This window comes from Borostomias antarcticus, assembly GCF_949987555.1.
Source record: "Borostomias antarcticus genome assembly, chromosome: 11".
Classification (NCBI taxonomy): Eukaryota; Metazoa; Chordata; class Actinopteri; order Stomiiformes; family Stomiidae; genus Borostomias; species Borostomias antarcticus.
In genome coordinates, this window is record NC_140244.1 from 4391384 (window position 1) to 4415335 (window position 23952).

At 43.9% G+C, this 23952-nt stretch overlaps 2 protein-coding genes across 2 annotated transcripts; one reads left to right on the top strand and one right to left on the bottom strand.

The window, feature by feature from the left end:
* Positions 1 to 2158: 2158 nt before the first annotated feature.
* Positions 2159 to 13548, top strand: LOC311315139 (tectonic-1-like; the record flags this gene model as incomplete). Its single annotated transcript, XM_084445741.1, has 14 exons — positions 2159 to 2165; positions 2450 to 2567; positions 3015 to 3148; positions 3580 to 3731; positions 3875 to 3977; positions 4133 to 4245; positions 4709 to 4729; positions 4814 to 4972; positions 5717 to 5842; positions 6395 to 6492; positions 6848 to 6928; positions 8401 to 8554; positions 9034 to 9165; positions 13329 to 13548. The coding sequence occupies 14 exons, from the start codon at positions 2159 to 2161 to the stop codon at positions 13473 to 13475; spliced, it is 1545 nt and encodes a 514-aa protein (XP_084301867.1). The 3' UTR covers positions 13476 to 13548.
* A 3399-nt stretch (positions 13549 to 16947) lies between these two features.
* On the bottom strand, positions 16948 to 20780 carry hvcn1 (hydrogen voltage-gated channel 1; the record flags this gene model as incomplete). The annotated part of the gene is made up of 5 exons (XM_084445743.1): positions 16948 to 17067; positions 17870 to 17982; positions 18656 to 18887; positions 19052 to 19156; positions 20601 to 20780. The coding sequence occupies 5 exons, from the start codon at positions 20778 to 20780 to the stop codon at positions 17011 to 17013; spliced, it is 687 nt and encodes a 228-aa protein (XP_084301869.1). The 3' UTR covers positions 16948 to 17010.
* Positions 20781 to 23952: the final 3172 nt, after the last annotated feature.

Sequence of the window (23952 nt, forward strand, 5' to 3'; positions counted from 1 at the left end):
GTGCATCTGTCCTAATTTATTGTAGCCTATCTACTACACAACCTAGTTCAAATTTATGAATCTTCCGCGGCGTGATCATTTCCAAACCAAATTGCGGGGGGGGGGCATTAAAAGCATTACAAATTAGACATTAAAAGCATTAAAACGAAATGTGAAACAGCATGACAACATACATATTCCTTGATTATTTGTATGCTGTTTTGTCCCGTCTGAGTTTGTCCTGTTCGTGATTGGTCTCGTGTTCCCACTCGATAGGCTTGCACCTTGACGTTGGTGAGTGGGCTTTAAACCAAGACGGGCTGTATGTGTATGTGTGTATGTATGTGGTTTGTGTGTCATATTCTATTATTGAAATGTAATAACAGAAACAGGGTGCCTCCTCTTATCCTCACAGCTCAAGCCATTTTTAGGAGACCAGTTCACACCTCAACCAGACCTGCTGCTGTTTAGGACCTGCTTTAAGCCCTTTTTTGTGGTGTCCGTTTTCTGTGTTCTGTGTCAAGTAAGCCAACCCACCTTCAATGCAGTGTAGCCTCCACATTTGAATGGTTACAGCAGTCTTGTCGTCTACAAGCAACAGTCTCTGGCTTTGCATGGCAATTTATGTAGTATCCGAGTTCTACAAATGCTGTACTTTTTTGTACTGTAAGTAACCCCTCAATTATTCAATTTTACTGGGGAGCAGTGACCATAGCCTACTTGCCAACCCTCCTGACTTCCGCGGGAGATTCATAAATTTGAACTAGGTTGTGTAGTAGATAGGCTACAATAAATTAGGACAGATGCACATTTACTGAACAGCACAGACAAAAGTCGGACATTAAAAACAATTGCTCCATACACACATATATATATATATATAATGTTTCACATTTCGTTTTAATGCTTTTAATGTCTAATTTGTAATGCTTTTAATGCCCCCCCCCCCCCCCCCCCCCGCAATTTGGTTTGGAAATGCTCCCTATTTCTGAGGTCCCAAGGTTGGTGAGTATGGCAAGCTATAAGCTATTAATACAAGCATACCGCTCAAAAAGGGCTTAATACATACAACAAACTGATCAGGCTAATCATTTTTTAATGAAAATGACCACAAGACAACCTCCTGTGCATAGTTGAAATGGTAGTGGGATACGGTGATAAACTGGAGTGATCATTTGACAGCAATTATTAGCCTTTTCCAGGAATGGACAGAAATGGGATATTTTTAGAATAACAGGAATTTATTCACATACAATGTAAAGGAGTTGATGTGTAGCATGAAGATGAAACGATACACTGAGTTTGGGTGTTTTCAGTCAACGTTGGCGTTGACCGCTTCCAGCTATCGAATGGCCGACTGGTGTAAGATGGATAGCCTAACGTTAGAGAGATAAATGTAGGCTATGGTTATGTTAATAAAGCTAACAATGATGTTGTAACATGCATGCAGCACTGCCGATCTGATCTGAACGATTGATTCATTATTACCATGGATCGGTATTGGGATTGATCAAGGGCGAATGTGAAATAGCAGCCAGGAACTCAGCGGGTTTTCCGAGATGCGGTAGCCGCGGCCAGAGCTCCTGCTGGCGGGGAGTGAAGCTCTTCAACTCGCCGGTCACTGGCTCCCTGGAGGAATTTAGCCTGGCTGCAATAACGTTATCGCGAACGGAATGAATACCATCTACTAGCAAACAAAACATGTTCAATTATATTTAACCTGTTAAAACTAAGATGCCAGGATCAAAAAATAATTTCTCCAATTGATATATTTGACAAAAACAGGTTAATATGCAAGCCGGTTTTCATTGCTAAATCAAAGCGGGGAGAGCAGAGAGAGCCGGGAACGCGCGTCTACATTTCAGATAAATGTGAACTTTTTCGTGGACGCGCGTCGGCCAGAGAAGCTCAACTGCGCAAGTCAAAAGTCACCGGAAATAGCCAAGTGACTACAAATCTAGCCAAGATGGCGCGGTTCAATAGGCCTTCACTTTAGATTTCGATTCCTGGGGGCTTGGGACGAGTAGACTAGAGTGTGTCTAATCTCCCAGTGTCTCTTGGGAGAGTCCGCTTGAGAGGCAGACTTTGTGAGACAGCACTCCCCGGTGGCCATTTCTGGAGGGTGGTGTGTCTAATCGACCCTGAAGAATGTACAGTAGCTGTTTAACTTCCCATTGTCATGTTGTGTACACTTTGTTTTTATTGAGACCCAGACCCAGGTTGTAAAAGCTTCTTCTCAGTATAAATGAATTCTAAATAGCCTAACTTCAGTGATGTGTGATAAATACAGAATATTTTTAGGAGAGAGTCCAAACTGATCTGTGGAGTGAAACAAAATGTGAGGTCGCAGTCAGGAAGGCTTACCAGGCCAGTATGGTCCATAATGAATAAATACAAGAAAAATGTAAGAACACAGGTGAATGAGGTGCTAGCTTATTTTGTATGTTTGTTCTGTGGATTTTCTCCCTAGTTACCACACTGTGTCCATGCAATCAGCTGCTGAGCCAGTGTGATGTGAACTGTTGCTGTGATCCTGACTGTAGCGCAGAACTGGCTCTGTTCACCGCCTGTTCAGTTCACAGAGTCAGGCAAGTAGTGTTCATTTTATGACATTTATTTAGCTTACCTTTTTTAGGGGGGGGGGGTCAATAATTCTGAAGGTCACTGCTATCACTGCTGAGGCTATGAGCTTTGACTGTGAACCCAGTCCTCATAAATAGCTTGGAAATGGGATGATAGCACAAGAGTATTCCGACTTTAAAAGCATGTTTTAGCCTTGGCTTACAGTAGTTATAGTACAACACATCCACCCTGGTCCTAAAAATTGGACATACACAAAATCATAAAATGCATCAACTCATTAACAAGCGTTAACTTCAGTCTACTTTGTGGTAAAGTTTGTGCAAATCTGTGCGGTCACTTCTGGAGGTAGCAGACCTGGCTTGAGAATACAAAATGCACACATCTGTGCTCATTTTGTGCAGACCTTTTTATCAAACAAAAATTAGTGTTTTGACCATTGTCTGTCTTTACAGTGGGAATCCAAAGCTTTGCCGTCAGGATGCTGCCTACTACTCCATTGGTGTCGCCGTAGACGGCTTTGCTTATGTACAGAAGTCTATCCAACGGCAGGTTAACCCAGGCCTCTTCTGCATTCACTTCACGAACAGTAAGTGGATGCTTTAAAAAGGACAGCCTACATGGGTGTAAACAGGAAACAACTTCTTATTTGCCCAACCTGTTGCAGAATGAGTCAATATCTCTGAACTAAACAAACATGTAGACCGAATAACCATGAAAGCTTGTCATTCAAAGTGTGTGATCTCAGTTCACGTTATTTGAACAAGCCTTCCGCGTTAGACTGTTGTATTCAGAATGAATGGCGTCAGATATTTAATTACCATCACACTGGAACTGCCTCTGTCTAGAAACGACAACAACAAGCTACAAAGTAACGCTACCTAGACAGACACACATTTTCTGGAAGTTGCTTCTGGCCACATCATTCACATTTGCTTGGAGTAAAGTCTCTTATCGTTTGCATTCAGCGCCCTCGTTCGAATGTTCAGACGCCGTCTGTGTGTTGTTTCTGTGCTGAAGACGACGCAGGCCTCGCCTACGGCGTACCAGAGGTACCGACAGACGGGAACTTCGACGACCTCTTCAGACGGTTCGCAGGGTTCATCTTCGGTTCCGAACGGGAAGGCGACACGACGTCCGCTCCGGATGACTTAACCTGGCCGGGGTACCGGGTGAGACTCCACCAGCCAAACGCTGTTGTCCGAGGGATTATTTGCGATGTTGATTTTATAAGAAGATTAAAAAATAATTTCAAAGTCGTCAGTGGTCATGTGTGTTTCACCATGGTAACGAGTGTCTCTTCCCGTCTCCTCAGTTCGGGGATGTGATGGGAACGCGGGAAGAAGATGGTAGCCGGGGATTCCTACATCTGCCGGCCCCCTCTGTCACAGCCCACTGCTTGGACATGAACCCTGCAGGTATACCCGGACCCCCCCCCGCCCCAAAACACACACACAATAAGCGCATTGTGTTGCCTCTGTGTATGAAATGCGCTACACAAATAAAGTGTTGATTTGATTTGACTCGTTGAAACCCAGCTTCTTCCTCATGCCGTTATTTAATTTCTCCTCAGCGTTTTTAAGGGACCAGACCACCAGATGTTCGCGGAGCCTTCTTCTAGAGAAAGACTGTACCACTCTGCCCGCCCTGAACATGCGGACCTACACAGCCATTCGCCCTCTCTCTGTGAGCGAACCTCTCCTCAGCACTCAACCACTGAATTATGTCTCCCTGCTAACTGCAATAGACATCCGTGACCTAAACGCGACGTCAGTCACGGAACTGAGATGTGAGGAATAAGATCGAATGATTCTGAGAGTGCTGGGGTGCTAGATTTTGTTTTCTACCACTGGTGATTTGGAAACAGGGGCAGGGGTTTCAAGCTTGATGTTTGATGTACGCCAGTTCACATGGAACACGGGTGTAGATACAGAGTTGGTATTGACTGGAGAAATAGATCAGTTGAATGTGCTGTTCTGTAAAGGTCTGAAAGATGATCTTATCCCCCCCAAAAAGTGGATTGGTAGGTGGTCTTAAAAGACAATTTTATAAAATTATAATTATTTTATAATATTTTTTAAGCTGAAAACTGCTGGGTTTCACAGCACTGTACAGAGGGTCTCTAAACTGAATTCTCTATATTTCACAGGGGAAAACAGAAGACGCAGCGGTAAGTGATCCAGTATTTTGGCAGCTTCAGCTGTAGTGAATAGGCCATGGGGGGAATAGAAAGCTGTAGTTGTGTCTGCTGCAGGTTGTCGCTGTGGAGATTGCGTCCATCACCTATCAGTCTCTGGAAGGTGCTCAAAGTCCACTGCTGCTCACAGATGACCTGAGCCTCGACCCGGTCCTGCTCACCCCAGAGACGGGGTCAACGCTGGGGTCAACGCTGTGTGCCAATGTGGTGCTCCAGGTGAGGCTCGATTAAAACAAAATATATCTAGAACTAGTCTAAGATGTGTTTCAGCAGCCTACAGTGAGGGAAATAATTATTTGATCCCCTGCTGATTTTATAAGTTTGCCCACTGACAAAGAAATGATCAGTCTATAATTATAACCAAGCTGCTTGGTGATGGTCTTGTAGTCCAGTCCAGCCTTGTGCAGGTCTACAATCTTGTCCCTGACGTCCTTGGACAGCTCTTTGGTCCTGGCCATGGCGGAGAGTTTGGAATCTGATTGGTTGATTGCTTCTGTGGACAGGTGTCTTTTATACAGGTAACGAGCTGAGATTAGGAGCACTCTCTTAAAGGGAGAGGACTAATTTGTGTGCCTCCTGGACATAACCAGTCTGTGGGAGCCAGAAATCTTGCTGGTTGATGATCAAATACTTATTTCACTCGATCAAATGCAAATCAATTTACAACTTTTTTGAAATGTGTTTTTCTGAATGTTTGTTGTTGTTATTCTGTCTCTCGCTGTTAAAATAAACCTACCATTCAATTTATAGACTGATCATTTCTTTGTCAGTGGGCAAACGTACAAAATCAACAATCCAATAATTATTTCCCTCACTGTATATGGATCTAGGTGAGACTGAAAATGCAGGATTTTGACTCTGTTTATAATTTAACACCAATTAAGTAGCTACTTTTGAGGTACCCGCAGGAAAGCTAGTGCTGCTATACTGTATACCGATGATGTTGTTTTGTGTTTCCAGGCTGGCTATTTGATCACTCACAGTGAGGCCGGGGAGGTTGTGAACGTGAGCGTGGCGCTCACTCTGGGAGCCGTCACTGGACAGACGCTGCCAGTAGAGCAGGAGTTTCACATCACGTTCATCCAGGTGCTGTAGAATTGACACCTCAGGCTTTGACACCTCAGGCTTTAGTTGAAATAAATGATACCTCAGGCTTTAGTTGAAATAAATGACACCTGTCAGTCGTAAATTGTTTTCCAGTAAGATAATGCTACAATGTACAGATTCATGTATTCAATTTCTATAGAGTTGATGGTTGTTAGTACTGTAAAAAAAAGATGACGTTTCATGACCATCTTGTTTAACAAGTTATCAGTTCTCTTCCAGTTATGGGAGACCCATCATACATTTTCCAAGTATATTTTTTCTCCAGATTAATTAGATAACTAGCACCTAATTGTACAAAGAATGGAACAACTAGAACACCTGAAAAGAGATCAACTCATAAGACGAAATGTATAAGCTGTTAAAAAAAAAAGGCAAGTTTTGATGGGACTTTGTAACCAACCAGCAGTACCCATTAGTTCCTGAAATATGTCGATATCTGTCTCTCTCTATTAAGAGACAGTGAGATGGTGGGGTGAGTAGTGTCAATGTTTATGTCTGTAGTGTTGGTTATTTTTGTGTTTTTCCCGATAGGAAGATGCGGAGGCGACTGTCCACTACAGTGGCAATCCTGGCTACGTGTTGGGACTGCCCCTAGTGGCGGGATCAAGAACAGCAGAATATCCTTTTTAGTAAAAACTGATTATATGGATAGGAATATGAAAACCCTTATATGGGCAGTCTGTAATTTGTGACCCCTATTGCTATTCCAAAATGCAGGAGTTCAGAGTTCAAAAAACATTGATCATTGTTCAAATCTTGGAAGTGTCAACTGTCAATAATTGGCTTCTTCTTCTTCTTCTTCTTCGTCTTCGTCTTCTTCTTCTTCATCAGTCCTCTTGGTAACCTGGTATCTTCAGCTTTGCAAAATGATTGGTCCGGTTGAGTAGTGTCACGGTTTATCACGTTGTGTTCTTAACAGTAGTTCACTGGAATCGTTGAGAGTTCTGATCCCAGGGGGGAACTGACCCTGTTCCATGGGACCAGCCTGGAGGACTGTCTCCGAGGGCCACACCAGCGCTCCGCCGTTCTGTTCGGACTGGACGTCATGTCTGGCTGCACACTGAGGTGAGAGAGCAGTTCCCACTAGAACCACCAGGGCTTCCTGCACGCCCGCAGCAACTGGAAACCTTTTACAGTGTAATCATTCCTTTAGATACAGACATACATACCATCATAAATGTAACACTTTTACTGTATTTAGGCTTAGAACATCTAGAAGTACCAAATGTTTATGTTTTAGAATGCATAAGTCTGTCGGTGCAAAAGTAACACTAAATCGTGATAAGGTGCATTGGCAAAATATACACAGCGTTTTAATGATCAAAATGACCTGTTACAGTATATTACAGTAAACCCATGTTACAGTGCATTACAGTAAACCTATGTTACAGTACCATGTTACTGTACATTACAGTAAACCCATGTTGACCTAAATTCTGTACATCGGCCTGGGAAATCCAGTATAAAGAGCCCTGTCCCAATACCCATTGAGGTGTGCACTTGGGTGACGTCATTCCAGAGGTGTGCAAGGGTACAGACAAGTGTGAAAGTCTGCACTTTACGAGGATGCTACAAAACCAATTTGTGGGACACCCTTGGTGACGTCGTTCGTTGTTTACATCTCTCACAGCTGTTTTTGGTCTTTTGTCGAGTTACCGTGGGCATGTCTGTTCCAAAATCTAGTTTAATGAGGACATTCTCATTTGTTTTGGGATATGATACTGAAACACCAATCTGTTTGTCCCACATGTTAAATAGGAGGTAATGCATGTACTAGAAATCATTTTATGAGGTCAGTAATACACCTTTAGTAAGTAGACTAATCTGCCTTTTCAAAGGTGCTGAAATTGCACAACCAGTTGGATTGTATAAAGGCACTAAAGAAAGTCAATTTGCACTGTTTTCCGTGGCCTAATGGTTTAGACAGGTGTTTGCACGGCAGTAGACCAGGGTTCAAAACCACCCCTGTGCAATAAATAAATAAATAAATACACTGCAGACTAGTTGAAATCGAATTAATATTACATTAGTAAATGCTGTGTAAAGCATAGATAGTTTATATTTTAGATCACCTCCCACATAATACTTTACCAACGGCCTAGTAAATGCTTTATAACTACTTGATGAATTAAATACTTAATAAATGCTTTATAGTATGCACTTATTATAAAGTGTTACCATGTTTGGTAACTTCAAATGCATGATTCTAAAACTAGACGCGTGCAACAGTTGTTTTCGCTTACTCTTGAACATTGCTTTTTCTCGGCCATGTTGTCCCTCCTACCAGCATGACGAACGCAATGAACTGTGGTCTATTCACTTCAGCGAAGTGTGCCTCGATGCGAACTCACGAGAAGGGTACATAAAGGGTGCATTGGGGGTGTAGGGTGCACCCTTGCGAACACGACATGAGAAACGGGACACCCTACACCCCTAGGGGTACGCGCACACGAAGTGCAGAAGTGCGCACTCTGGTGCACGGGTGTGTATTGGGATAGGGCCACACCCATCTAATGACGGTGTTTCTCCCTCTTCAGATTGGAGCAGACTGCTAACTGCTCTCAGATCTCAGAAGTCTTACTGGGGGCGCTGAGGGGGCAACACATCCCCCAGTATGTGGCGTCTTTTGGGAATTCCCTACCTCAGAATCCAATGGACTGGGTGCAAATCAAGAGAGATAAAATAGCCATGGTGAGCAAGCTGGCAAAGTTGATCTAGATACAGTTATCTACATGGACATTGATTTGGCACATTATTTTGTATGCTGTTGTGTATTACAGCATATAAAATAATACACAGAACAACAATAGTATTGTTAATAAGAAACAATAAGAGACAAGTTTGTTTTATTTGTCTCTGGGTGTGACATTAGTGATTAGTGAATGGTGGTGTCACTTTACCAGGATCCTTTGCTTCAGCTGTAGAATCATGACATATTTGCCAAATTGGTAGATTAATTTGCTTTACAAAGATTATTTGTTTGGAAGAAGTATATAATGATGTTAGAAAATGGTTTGTTTGTTTCCCTTACCAACTTGAGCAGTTTGCATTTTGCAAAAAGTTGCAAAGGTCTAGCTTCTCAACTAGAATGGCGCAAACTGTGATGACACATGGCAGGTCAGTATGTCGTCAGGCCAGACTCCGCCTCTCAAGTTTCTTTCTCTGTTTAGGAGCCACAGAGTTGCAGCATCCCCCTGTCCCTTCATTTGGAAGTGAAATGGACCAACTATGGATCTTTGGTGAATCCCCAAGCTCAGATCACGAGTGTCAAAGAAGTAATTCACACCAACACCAGCGACTTGGTAAATGTTATAAAGAACACAAAGGTTTCTGTCCCTTGTACTAATAACACTTGTCATTGACGGCCCTCCTTGCAGTGACAGTCACTTCACGCCACGAGAACAAACTCTCCTCTGTCCTGATACTCTTGGACGTGTCAATTTAGGACTGGTTAAGCTCTTAGATGCTTATTTAGAAAGGAGATACACTTATGATTTCTGGCAACTAGTAGTTCTCTTGACTAAACTACGTTGAATGCACTTATTGTCAGTCGCTTCAGATAAAAGCGAGCTTTCTCTTTGAGAGGGAGGAAAGAAATTGCACATTAACAAGAAAAGTCACTTCCTGGGCTTAAACCATGTTCTGGTAACAAACTAGTCCCCGAGGCAACAAACCTACTGTAGGGCTGGAGAACCGCAGTAAGCTGTAAGGGAAGCCGTCTGAATTATAGAACCATGATCATGTTCCCTATGACACCCTTTCATCTCATTAGAACCATGGTCACGTTCCCTATGACACACCCTTTCATCTCATTAGAACCATGGTCACGTTCCCTATGACACACCCTTTCATCTCATTATAGAACCATGGTCACGTTCCCTATGACACACCCTTTCATCTCATTAGAACCATGGTCACGTTCTCTATTACACACCCTTTCATCTCATTATAGAACCATGGTCACGTTCTCTATGACACACCCTTTCATCTCATTATAGAACCATGGTCACGTTCCCTATGACACACCCTTTCATCTCATTATAGAACCATGGTCACGTTCCCTATGACACACCCTTTCATCTCATTATAGAACCATGGTCACGTTCCCTATGACACACCCTTTCATCTCATTATAGAACCATGGTCACGTTCTCTATTACACACCCTTTCATCTCATTATAGAACCATGGTCACGTTCTCTATTACACACCCTTTCATCTCATTATAGAACCATGGTCATGTTCCCTGTGACACACCCTTTCATCTCATTATAGAACCATGGTCACGTTCTCTATTACACACCCTTTCATCTCATTATAGAACCATGGTCACGTTCTCTATTACACACCCTTTCATCTCATTATAGAACCATGGTCATGTTCCCTGTGACACACCCTTTCATCTCATTATAGAACCATGGTCACGTTCCCTATGACACACCCTTTCATCTCATTATAGAACCATGGTCACGTTCTCTATTACACACCCTTTCATCTCATTATAGAACCATGGTCATCATGTTCCCTATGACACACCCTTTCATCTCATTATAGAACCATGGTCATGTTCCCTATGACACACCCTTTCATCTCATTATAGAACCATGGTCATGTTCCCTATGACACACCCTTTCATCTCATTATAGAACCATGGTCACGTTCCCTATGACACACCCTTTCATCTCATTATAGAACCATGGTCACGTTCTCTATTACACACCCTTTCATCTCATTATAGAACCATGGTCACGTTCCCTATGACACACCCTTTCATCTCATTATAGAACCATGGTCACGTTCCCTATGACACACCCTTTCATCTCATTATAGAACCATGGTCACGTTCCCTATGACACCCTTTCATCTCATTATAGAACCATGGTCACGTTCCCTATGACACACCCTTTCATCTCATTATAGAACCATGGTCACGTTCCCTATGACACACCCTTTCATCTCATTATAGAACCATGGTCACGTTCTCTATTACACACCCTTTCATCTCATTATAGAACCATGGTCACGTTCTCTATGACACACCCTTTCATCTCATTATAGAACCATGGTCACGTTCCCTATGACACACCCTTTCATCTCATTATAGAACCATGGTCACGTTCCCTATGACACACACTTTCATCTCATTATAGAACCATGGTCACGTTCCCTATGACACACCCTTTCATCTCATTATAGAACCATGGTCACGTTCCCTATGACACACCCTTTCATCTCATTATAGAACCATGGTCACGTTCTCTATGACACACCCTTTCATCTCATTATAGAACCATGGTCACGTTCCCTATGACACACCCTTTCATCTCATTATAGAACCATGGTCACGTTCTCTATGACACACCCTTTCATCTCATTATAGAACCATGGTCACGTTCCCTATGACACACCCTTTCATCTCATTATAGAACCATGGTCACGTTCTCTATTACACACCCTTTCATCTCATTATAGAACCATGGTCACGTTCCCTATGACACACCCTTTCATCTCATTATAGAACCATGGTCACGTTCTCTACACACCCTTTCATCTCATTAGAACCATGGTCACGTTCTCTACACACCCTTTCATCTCATTAGAACCATGGTCACGTTCTCTACACACCCTTTCATCTCATTATAGAACCATGGTCACGTTCCCTATGACACACCCTTTCATCTCATTATAGAACCATGGTCATGTTCCCTATGACACACCCTTTCATCTCATTATAGAACCATGGTCACGTTCCCTATGACACACCCTTTCATCTCATTATAGAACCATGGTCACGTTCCCTATGACACACCCTTTCATCTCATTATAGAACCATGGTCACGTTCTCTATGACACACCCTTTCATCTCATTATAGAACCATGGTCACGTTCCCTATGACACACCCTTTCATCTCATTATAGAACCATGGTCACGTTCCCTAAGACACACCCTTTCATCTCATTATAGAACCATGGTCACGTTCCCTATGACACACCCTTTCATCTCATTATAGAACCATGGTCACGTTCCCTATGACACACCCTTTCATCTCATTATAGAACCATGATCATGTTCCCTATGACACACCCTTTCATCTCATTATAGAACCATGGTCACGTTCTCTATTACACACCCTTTCATCTCATTATAGAACCATGGTCACGTTCCCTATGACACACCCTTTCATCTCATTATAGAACCATGGTCACGTTCTCTATGACACACCCTTTCATCTCATTATAGAACCATGGTCACGTTCTCTATTACACACCCTTTCATCTCATTATAGAACCATGGTCACGTTCTCTACACACCCTTTCATCTCATTATAGAACCATGGTCACGTTCCCTATGACACACCCTTTCATCTCATTATAGAACCATGGTCACATTCCCTATCACACACCCTTTCATCTCATTATAGAACCATGGTCATGTTCCCTATGACACACCCTTTCATCTCATTATAGAACCATGGTCACGTTCCCTATGACACACCCTTTCATCTCATTATAGAACCATGGTCACGTTCCCTATGACACACCCTTTCATCTCATTATAGAACCATGGTCACGTTCCCTATGACACACCCTTTCATCTCATTATAGAACCATGGTCACGTTCCCTATGACACACCCTTTCATCTCATTATAGAACCATGGTCATCATGTTCCCTATCAGAATCAGAATTTGTTTACTGCCATGCAGTTTTACAGCGTACTAGGAATTTGCTTTCGGTCGTGGGGCCTAACATGGAGACAACATTGGACAGGGTGCAGGACGAGACAGGACAGTGCAAAAAGGGAGTGTAAAATGCTTGTGCAAAAAAGGATAAGCAAAGAACAATGTACAAAAAGTAGTGCAGTCGAGCGTATACAGTGAGTTTGCAGAGTATAATGTGTAACCGAGTGTGTGTGTGTGTGGTGTGATATTTGAGTGTGGCGTGTCCTATACAGTACATTCCGGTCATGTGCAAGTGTCTATGACACACCCTTTCAACCCATCTATCAAACGAGTACCACTTGAAAGCTGGACGTTTGATCACAATTTGATGAATCTCGACTAGTCAACGGCCAAGTGCTCGCTCGTCAGTTCTGACTAAAACCACTGAGAAAGGGCCAGGACACCCTGTATGTAACACTCTGTATGGACACTGTATGGTTACAGAGTTCCAGTTAAAAACAAGAAACGATACCTCAACAGATAGAAAAACTCCTTCATTCCATTATCAGTTAGTCTCCTAAACTCGGACCGTAAGCAGTGTTGATTGTATTATGTATGAATGTATGAATGCACTTAACTTTATGTTCACACGTTTGCACACGTCTATGCACTAATGTTTTGTTTTGTCCTTGTTATGGCACCTTTGCACTGTATGTAGCAGCCTGTATGTCCAAGACAAATTTCCCTCGGGACAAATGAATCTTGAATCTTAACTGCTGTGTTCCACTCTGTTTTATGTCCACAGGCCTCTCTCTCTGGAGGAAGCAGCGTCATATCTGTCACAAGCTCGGTGACCTTCGTCCCGGTGTCGGCAGCTGCTCTCCCCGGCTACCAGGCGCCTCCCACCATCGACGCCACGCTGCCCTACGGGTTCTTCTTTCCCTTCGTGTGAAAGCGGCCCGGTTCTACAAAAGGATCCTTGGGCTCATCAGATTTACAGCCATCTGTCTCTGACCTGGAGTCAATATGAGGAACATATTATATATATATATATATATATATAATTTATTCATGGATCAGAATAAAAGCTTTATGTTTTGAATATAGTTACATTTCTACAAAAGACTGAAGGATTTTCATTGTTTGACAGTGGACTTTTTTATATGGAATATACGTGACAAGCCGGAACAAATAATGTACATTGTTTGTCATTGTAATGATGCATCTATTAAAGATGGCCCTAAATAACCTATTGCATATAGAAGCGTGACATGAATGCACTGTGCTATGGATATTTTGTTAACCTTTGATAAGTTTGGACACGTTCATGGATGAATGCGTTGTGGGACAGTATTGTAGTGCAACTGACCATAAAAACATTCCACCTTCGATTACATTTTGGTTCACCCCTTCAGCTACTCATTCAAAATGTCTGATTGGGAGAAAGACACACCCAGTACTGGCTGTGGGAAATACATTTTTATTCACTTGTATTCACATTTTAAGGAAATCTATACTTTTAACATTACAAAAATAAATTTCTGCAGAATATGTTGTGCTAATTTGTCACTAGTTTCCCCAATTTGTTTGATTCAACTTTTTCAAGCAAAAATATGTATGATTTTAAGCATTATTTATAATATATATATATCTATATATATATATAAATATTTACATATTTATATATTGCTATGATAAATCGACAGGATCAATAAGGGACCTCTGTGAAAACTGTCTTTGTAGCCTAGCCCACTTTTTGGCTCTCTGCTACTGCAATTTCTAAAATCCAGTGTCAGGTCGACACCTCAGTTTTAGAAAAAAATGCTGAGAGTGCTGAGCTTCAATCAGCAACACGAAATGTTCTTCTACGGCCTTATTTGGGAGTGTGAGCGTTCCCTAACTGGTCCAAGCAGGCTGCAGTCTTCGGACATAAACTCTGAATTTACCCATTAAGTTACATATTGTCACTTCAAACAGAATGCATAATGGAATGGCCGGAATATTTACAGTACGAGTAACATAAAATGCAAATATATCACATATAGCAGTTTCTTAATATAGAGCATGATTAAACATAAAATTTGATATGACATAAAACTTGATATGAAAACTTCATGATATGATTGATGGGTTTGTGATTTGCGTCGGGATGCCTTGAATCACCCAGAAAGTACACGTCTCTTATGACCTACAGTAAGCGAAGGAGGGACGGGTTGACAGAGCAAGAGGAGGGATGAGTAGCTAGAGGAGGGATGAGTAGCTAGAGGAGGGATGAGCAGCCAGAGGAGGGAGGAGTAGCTAGAGGAGGAAGGAGTAGCTAGAGGGATGAGTAGCTAGAGGAGGGATGAGTAGCTAGAGGGATGAGTAGCTAGAGGAGGGATGAGTAGCTAGAGGAGGGATGAGTAGCTAGAGGGATGAGTAGCTAGAGGAGGGAAGAGTAGCTAGAGGAGGGAGGAGTAGCTAGAGGAGGGATGAGTAGCTAGAGGAGGGATGAGTAGCTAGAGGGATGAGTAGCTAGAGAAGGGATTAGTAGCTAGAGGAGGGAGGAGTAGCTAGAGGGATGAGTAGCTAGAGGAGGGATGAGTAGCTAGAGAAGGGATGAGTAGCTAGAGGAGGGATGAGCAGCTAGAGGGATGAGTAGCTAGAGGAGGGATGAGTAGCTAGAGGAGGGATGAGCAGCTAGAGGGATGAGTAGCTAGAGGAGGGATGAGCAGCTAGAGGGATGAGTAGCTAGAGGAGGGATGAGTAGCTAGAGGGATGAGTAGCTAGAGGAGGGAGGAGTAGCTAGAGGAGGGATGAGTAGCTAGAGGGATGAGTAGCTAGAGGAGGGAGGAGTAGCTAGAGGAGGGATGAGTAGCTAGAGGGATGAGTAGCTAGAGGAGGGATGAGTAGCTAGAGAAGGGATGAGTAGCTAGAGGAGGGAGGAGTAGCTAGAGGAGGGATGAGTAGCTAGAGGGATGAGTAGATAGAGGAGGGATGAGCAGCTAGAGGGATGAGTAGCTAGAGGAGGGATGCTCCAATATGGCTATGGAACTGGAATTGCAGGTTAAGTACGATTTTACATCTCCCTGCAACTATGACACTATCAAACCATCACAAGGTACTTGTGTGATCATATTTATCAAGGGGCATGTAGCATCTCAGGAAACACTGCTACAAGCACTTTGACAACACTGAAAATAATCAACTTCATAGTTTTACCTCGTACATTAAGTGTCATTAAGTGACCTTAAATGTAATTTCAACTTTTTCACGGTATCAATGGCTATATCCCCGCCAACCCTTTTCAGGATTGCACCTACTGTATATGGGGGCACTAATGATTGAGTGGTTAAATTCACTCCTCAGTATAAATACTGCCCACCTGCGCAATCGAATGGCTACAGTAGCTTTTTGGTGGCGTAGCTGGTTAACGCGGTGTTTAGGGAAGTTGGTGAAAAGGTGTCTGCACACTGCCCCAACCAACACCAACGTTGGATTGGTGTGGCATGTTTGTTGGTGCCTGTTGGTGTCGGTTGGATGGATTTTGCTTCCAAACTTCTAAGAACTGCCAACTTAAGAGTGTCGGGAGTTGGTTGGGGCAGTGTGTTCAGGTTGGGTGGGGCAGGTTGGGTGGGGCAGTGAGGAGGTTGGGTGGGGCAGTGTGGAGGTTGGGTGGGGCAGGTTGGGTGGGGCAGTGTGGAGGTTGGGTGGGGCAGGTTGGGTGGGGCAGTGTGGAGGTTGGGTGGGGCAGGTTGGGTGGGGCAGTGTGGAGGTTGGGTGGGGCAGTGTGGAGGTTGGGTGGGGCAGGTTGGGTGGGGCAGTGTGGAGGTTGGGTGGGGCAGGTTTGGTGGGGCAGTGTGGAGGTTGGGTGGGGCAGGTTTGGTGGGGCAGTGTGGAGGTTGGGTGGGGCAGGTTGGGTGGGGCAGTGTGGAGGTTGGGTGGGGCAGGTTGGGTGGGGCAGTGTGGAGGTTGGGTGGGGCAGGTTGGGTGGGGCAGTGTGGAGGTTGGGTGGGGCAGTGTGGAGGTTGGGTGGGGCAGGTTGGGTGGGGCAGTGAGGAGGTTGGGTGGGGCAGTGTGGAGGTTAGGTGGGGCAGGTTGGGTGGGGCAGTGTGGAGGTTGGGTGGGGCAGGTTGGGTGGGGCAGTGTGGAGGTTGGGTGGGGCAGGTTGGGTGGGGCAGTGTGGAGGTTGGGTGGGGCAGTGTGGAGGTTGGGTGGGGCAGGTTGGGTGGGGCAGTGTGGAGGTTGGGTGGAGCAGTGTGCAGCACCTTTATTAAGTCAAGAGGACCCTAGATTAAACACGGCGAGGACGGAAGCCATAATGATTAGCAATGCAGTGACACCAATTAGACAGCTGCACCACATGAATATTATGCAACATTTTAGGAACCGACACTTGTTATTCAATGAAACTGCATAACTGGAAATGTCTCCCCGTCTTCTGGATGTCCCAGACCCCGGTCCTCATGAGGGGCTGCTGGAAGCTGCATTTCATTTCCTCTCCAGATTTAGTATTCAATGTTGTTCTGTCGCAGGAGAGCACAAAGTTTAGCGTTCTCCTCTTCCTATGAGAAAAAGAAGAAGAAAAGAGACTTCAGGATTGAGAACCCTAACCCTTCAAGAGTCAAAGTCAAAGTCAACTTTATTTATATAGCACTGTTTATACAAACAAATGTAGCACACAGTGCTTTACAGAATAATAAGTTAGATAAAAATAAGATAATAAAACAGATCATATATGGTAAAAGAGAATAGAAAGTAAGAGAATAGAAAATAAGTTTAAAAAATAAATAAAAGTGAATATGTAAAAAATAAAATGAATATATAGGTAAAATGGACTGCACTTATATAGCGCTTTTCCACCTTAGCGGCCCTCAAAGCGCTTTACAATGGCTTCTCATTCACCCATTCACACACACCAATGGCGGTAGCTGCCATGCAAGGTGCTAACCTGCTCATTGGGAGCAATTTGGGGTTAGGTGTCTTGCTCAAGGACACTTCGACATGTGGAAGTCGGAGCTGGGATTCGAACCATTGAGCCTTCGATCATTGAACGATCCGCTCTACCAACTGAGCTACAGCCGCCTACATGAAACTACATGATGAAAGCAAGATTAAAAAGGTAAGTCTTAAAATCTTGATTATAAGTTCGCAGAGTTTCAGCCATCCTTAGGTAAAAACTGAAGGCTTCCTCCCCATGACTCTTGGTCCTGGCTCCAGGAACCGTTAAAGGTTCAGTGCCAGAGAATCTCAGGGACCTACTCGTCGAATGAAACATAAACCTGCTAAACCTGAGGATTGTTACATGAGACACACATTGTGTTTATTAGTCACAATTATTTATGAGTTACTTGGGGACTGACTCACCATTGTCACTTTAGACTCTTGTAGTTCACCGTTGCGTTTAATAAGGTGATCGTTCGCCACCTTCAGCCTGTGAACTTTGTGATCGGCACGCGCTTTCACCGACACGATGATGCCTGGTTGGAGAGGAAAGGAGTGAATGGGTGGAGAGGAATGAAGTGAATGGGTGGAGAGGAATGGAGTGAATGGGTGGAGAGGAATGGAGTGAATGGGGGGAGAGGAAAGGAGTGAATGGGTGGAGAGGAATGGAGTGAATGGGTGGAGAGGAATGGAGTGAATGGGTGGAGAGGAAAGGAGTGAATGGGTGGAGAGGAAAGGAGTGAATGGGTGGAGAGGAAAAGAGTGAATGGGTGGAGAGGAAAGGAGTGAATGGGTGGAGAGAAAAGGAGTGAATGTGTGGAGAGGAAAGGAGTGAATGGGTTGAGAGGAAAGGAGTGAATGGGTGAATTCTTGATTTGTCGCATGGAGAAGCTCCTTCTAACTTTTGGTGGTTGTCATCTTTGGAAACAGCACACAAATACGCTTATGGAGCAGAAGGATAACATCAGAAACTCTGCTTTTCACGTATCTGGACAATCAATTCACAGAAAAGTATATAAATAGTGTGTTAAATCGTGTGGTCGCTCCCTGTGACTTGGTCTTATTCCCTCTGACTGGGAAGGTGCCAGTGATCACAGGAGAAGGGAGATTCTCTCTCACACACTAGATATCCTGCACATTTCAACAGTTATGTCCTTAGAATGTGACGCTAATCAGATATTCAGCTACGTCCGTTAGGCGCTTACTCACCGTTGACAATTCTGGCAACCCTCCACAGACGAAGCAGAATGAGAAGGCCCATGCCGTCCGAGGAGCCTTCCGCGCCGATGAACGCGATGTCCAGCGCGAAGGACACGATCACCACCACGCCGTCAAACACCTCAAACTTGTGCAGGAAGAACTCCAGGCGGTAGGCGTAGAGCTTCCCCACAAGCTCCACGACGAAGAACGTGAGCAGAGCAAGACTCAAGTAGTGGAACACCTGATGAACGGTCGCTGTGTTAGGGCTTGGTAGAAAGTGAATGTGTAAAATCAAGTGTACAGTGTATTTCAAAGACCTGAAATCAAATAAAGTTTAATGGGGCAGTCACAATAATGAATTTCTAGGCTATCCTGTGTTTTGAAAGCGGTTGCTTCCTGACTCACCTCAGGGGCGAGGTGCCCGTGTTCCAACTTGATGATTGACAGGTCTATCAGCAGCTCCGCCAGAACAAAGAAAGCATCTAGGATGACCAGGCCCACCACAAGTAGCTAAGTATAAAATGGAGGAATCCGTCTGTTAGCTTCAACTGACAGACAAACTGACCATAACATGTTCAGTTTATAAAGCTACACTGAGGGCTCAGTTGAGACCAGGGTAAAGACATTTGCACAATTTGGATACCCGTTAGGCAATCTTCGTGTGGTTAGTATTAGGGTTAGGATTAGGGCACATGCATCTTCATGTGCGCTGGTTTCACCAACTGCCTTTCTGTTGAGAGGACCACAAGGGCAGCATGAATCTAGCTGGCAAGCTGGGTGAGGGGATGAGGCGGGTGAGAGGGGATGAGGTGGAAGGATGAGGTGGGTGAGAAGGGATGAAGTTGGTGAGGGGATGAGCTGGGTGAGGGGATGAGTTGGAGGGGATGAGAAGGGATGAGGTGGGTGAGAAAGGATGAGGTGGAGGGATGAGGTGGGTGAGAAGGTATGAAGTTGGAGAGGGGATGAGATGGGTGAGGGGATGAGGTGCGTGAGAGGATGAGATGGGTGAGAAGGGATGAGGTGGTTGAGAAGGGATGAAGTTGGAGAGGGGATGAGTTAGGTGAGGGGATGAGGTGCGTGAGAGGATGAGATGGGTGAGAATGGATGAGGTGGAGTGGATGAGGTGGGGTGGGTAAAGGAATGTGGTGGGTGAGAAGGGATGAGGGGGTGAGGTGAAGGGATGAGGTGGGTGAGAAGGGATGAGGTGGGTAAGGGGATGAGCTGGGTGGGGAGATGAGGTGGAGGGGATGAGAAGGGATGAAGTAGGTGAGGGGATGAGGTGGGTTCACCGTGCCCACGGGGGAGAAATGTTATTGGTTCTTGCTTTAATTTAATATAACGCTGTCCACTTAGGAGTATTGTTTATGCCTCCAATGGTGTGGTTGTTTTTAATGTCAGACTAGATACGGTAGACAGGCAGACAGACAGACAGACAGACAGACAGACAGACAGACAGACAGACAGGCAGGCAGGCAGGCAGACAGAAGACAGGTATGTAGATAAATAGATAGATAATAGATAGATAGATAGATAGATAGATAGATAGATAGATAGATAGATAGATAGATAGAGAGAGAGAGAGATAGATAGATAGATAGATAGATAGATAGATAGATAGATAGATAGATAGATAGATAGATAGATAGATAGATAGGATAGATAGATAGATGATATACGATAGATAGATAGATAGATAGATAGATAGATAGATAGATAGATAGATAGATAGATAGATAGATAGATAGATAGATAGATAGATAGATGATATAAGATAGATAGATAGATAGATAGATAGATAGATAGATGATATACGATAGATATAGATAGATAGATAGATAGATAGATAGATAGATAGATAGATAGATAGATAGATAGATAGATAGATAGATAGATAGATAGATAGATAAACAAACATTACACCGTCTGTAATGAAATGCTGAGTGAACAATGTTACCTGGAACCTGTCGGAGCTGTAGAGGCGTCTCAGGGAGGCCCTGAAGGTGAGGTCTGCCTGGACCAGGCCTGAGGCCGGACCCAGCTCCTCGCTGACCTCATGCAGCTCTCCGTCCTCCTCCTGCCACTTTCCTGTGTGGTCATCGCCCACAGCTGTGCAATATCTCAGAAACTTCAACATCGTGCTTGCGGCTGCGAGGGTTGTGGAGATTTCACCATAGAGACTCAGTGGTTTCCCTGAAAGGACATGGAGAAATCATATTGGGACAGTGTTTTTGGTCTTTTCAATAAAATAACAAAACTGAATTGTGGAGCAGGTGATTCTAATGGAGACTAGGATCATTTACAAAATTATAGCTACCAGATGACTCAATTTACAACTCTGAATACAACAACTATTAGCTAGCCATATCTGAGATGACTTATGCAAAGCTGAGCGCTCTGTTTTCCTTCACGGATGGTTGATCTTGATGACAAAACGGATCAAGAAAACGCAACAGAAAGCGCTAGCTTCAGCATCTAAGATTTGCCCCTGTCACCTCAATTTGTTTTACTGTTCGGATAATGAACAACCAATGTTATTCATTGTCCTAAGTAGATACATTAGATAACCTGTGTGTCTATCTAGTTTATCTATATGTCTATCTAGTTTATCTATATCTTTGCATGGGTGTATAGCGATTCATCTTGAAAATGAGAACTCTGCGCAGGACGGAGTTAAACTGTTCTGAGGTTAGACTACTTGCTCATTGCCAAGATAACAGCCTCTGTCGCCCTACGCTTAAATGACAATAAAACAACAAATAGGCCTATGACTACGAGCCGCTAATAATTAGTGTACATAATTTGAGATCATGTCTGCAGGCTAGCACAATTCTGGTCCAGAACTTTTGACATAATGTACGCTCTATAGGCTATGGTTACTGTAGTCTAAATATACATTCCGTAATAAATATAAGTTCTGTATTTTAGGCACAGCTTAACTGTAAATGCACAGCTTACGCTTACCTGTAAATGCACAGCTTACTTGTAAATGCACAATTGGACTGCCGAACGTTGCAAAGATAAAACCTAGCCTGCTTCTCCAACAGAAACTTCTACCACGGGACTCTTGACTCCGCCTGCAAGCCCTTTCCGAGAGGAAATAGGCGAGCCAGTTAACTTCCCACTGAGCAAAGACACGTCTAAAAGACGTCTTTTAGACGTCTTTCTTGTCTTTTTCGGACGTCCAAAGACATCCAATTAGGAGCCAGAATGAATGTTTTTTTTTAACGTTCAGATATTGGACCCGTTTTGCACGTCCACAGACGTCTTAGAGGGGTCCAAGCCAGACGTTTAAATATTGAGGGATCCAGCAGACGTACAAATGGGGTTATGGACCGACGGACGTTATTAAGACATGATCTGAACGTTTCCCTGACGTTGCGTGTTTGCTGGGTTAGCACTCTTCGTCATTCTGTTGACCAGAGAGGTTGCTTCAGGACTGTGGAAGTTAAAATCGGAAAACACAAGCCTATCACTGCGATAGCTGTTGCACACACATTGTTGTACACACACTACCTGCCTACCAACCTTCCTACTTATCAACCCCTCCCAACTCACTCACCTTCAATATCGCTCAGGATCCTGCACCTCGAGACATATGATGCTGGTGCATTAGGCAATCAGGTCAAATCCTTTTGTGTGTCATACTAATCAAATAAGTGCCTTTGTTATATTAATATTATTTTGCGGTGGAACGCACACACACAAATGCACACACACAGAGCTTAGTTGACCGATTAGATTTCCACCATGTCAATATTGCTGTACTATGATAGAAACTCAAGAGGCAATTGATTGAGCTCCTCTGAGAAAAAGACATCTGTTTGGCTCTACTACAGCAATGATAGACTGGGTCAATTTTCAAAAAGTCTAAACTCTGAAGGCAAATTGTGTTAATTTATGGCGTATATGATTTTCATGGGGTTTGAGGGGTGCTGAATTCAAATTGCATATGGGGAAGTCATATTCTGATTTGAGATCATATGAACAAACTGCTGAAACTCGTTGCGAAAATGGTTGTCTTTAGTGATGGATAATTTGTCAACCAAATAAGATCCAGAAGCATGGAAGGTGTATAATTTTCCTTAGTTTGTTTTTCAAAACAGTTGAGTTCAGTAGGCCTACCCCTACAAACCTTGCCGTCAATTAACACGATTTGCCTTCGGGGGTTAATGGGTGACCCTTTTGAAAAGGTGAAGAAACTTCTTGAAATATTTATTTCAAAAATTATACTATAAGTACTTTTTTTTCTTTTCTTTTTTTTTACATATTTGCTGTCAGATTGTTATATACAATCACAGTGTGTCCACCAATCCAGTCATAGTGTGTACAGGTAGCTGTGCAGACATTAACTTATTCCCAGTCATCGTCAGTGTCTCAGCAGGTGTTGCCAGGTTTCCTGTAGTTGCACCCCGTGATGCATTCCATGCAACAAGACAAGGTGATCTCCCTGCAAGCTTTTGGCATAGTTGGCAGAGAGAGTAACCGTGTCTCTAACTGACATCCCATTTAGGTCACTGGAGAGAGAACGGGATGTGGCAAGAGAGCTTGGTTCAAGACAATGGCTTGATAGTGTGAACGCATGATGTGAAACTTTGGAACTGGACTGGGACACACTATCACAGGTAGTGACGACATGGAAGACAAATACTGTTTGTCATGTGTTAGTATGTGTATAAAAATGTTTCTTACATGTAAAATCACTAAGTATTGCAATTTAAGTCCTTCATAGTGTGTACAGGTAGATGAGCTCACACACATGAACTTATTCCCAGTCATCACCAGTGCCCCCCCCCCCCTGTATTCCATGTAAATCTTTCTGCAAGCCTTTGGGAAAGGTGGCACAGAGAGTAGCCATGACACTAACTGACCATCCAGTTAGTGGGCAGTTCATTCCACCACTCCGGGGCCAGGACAGAAAAGAGCTGCGAGGCCTCGAAGCAACGGGGCAGCCAATCACCTCGGAGGTAGCAGAGCGTAGCGGTCGGGAGAGGGTGTAGGGTTTGACCATGGCCTGGAGGTAGGAAGGAGCTGTTCCTTTCATTGCCCTGCAGGCTAGTACCAGAGTTTTAAACTGGATGTGAGCCGCTATGGGAGCCAGTGTAGGGAACAGAGAAGGGAAGTTGTGTGGGAGAACTTGGGGTGGTTGAACACCAGGCGAGCAGCAGCTTTCTGGACAAGTTCCAGGGGTTTAATGGCTGACGCCGGGGCCCCAGCAAGGAGGGAGTTGCAGTAGTCCAGGTGGGAGATGAAAAGGGCCTGGATGAGCACCTGCGCCGTTTCATCAGTGAGGAAAGGGTGAATCCTCC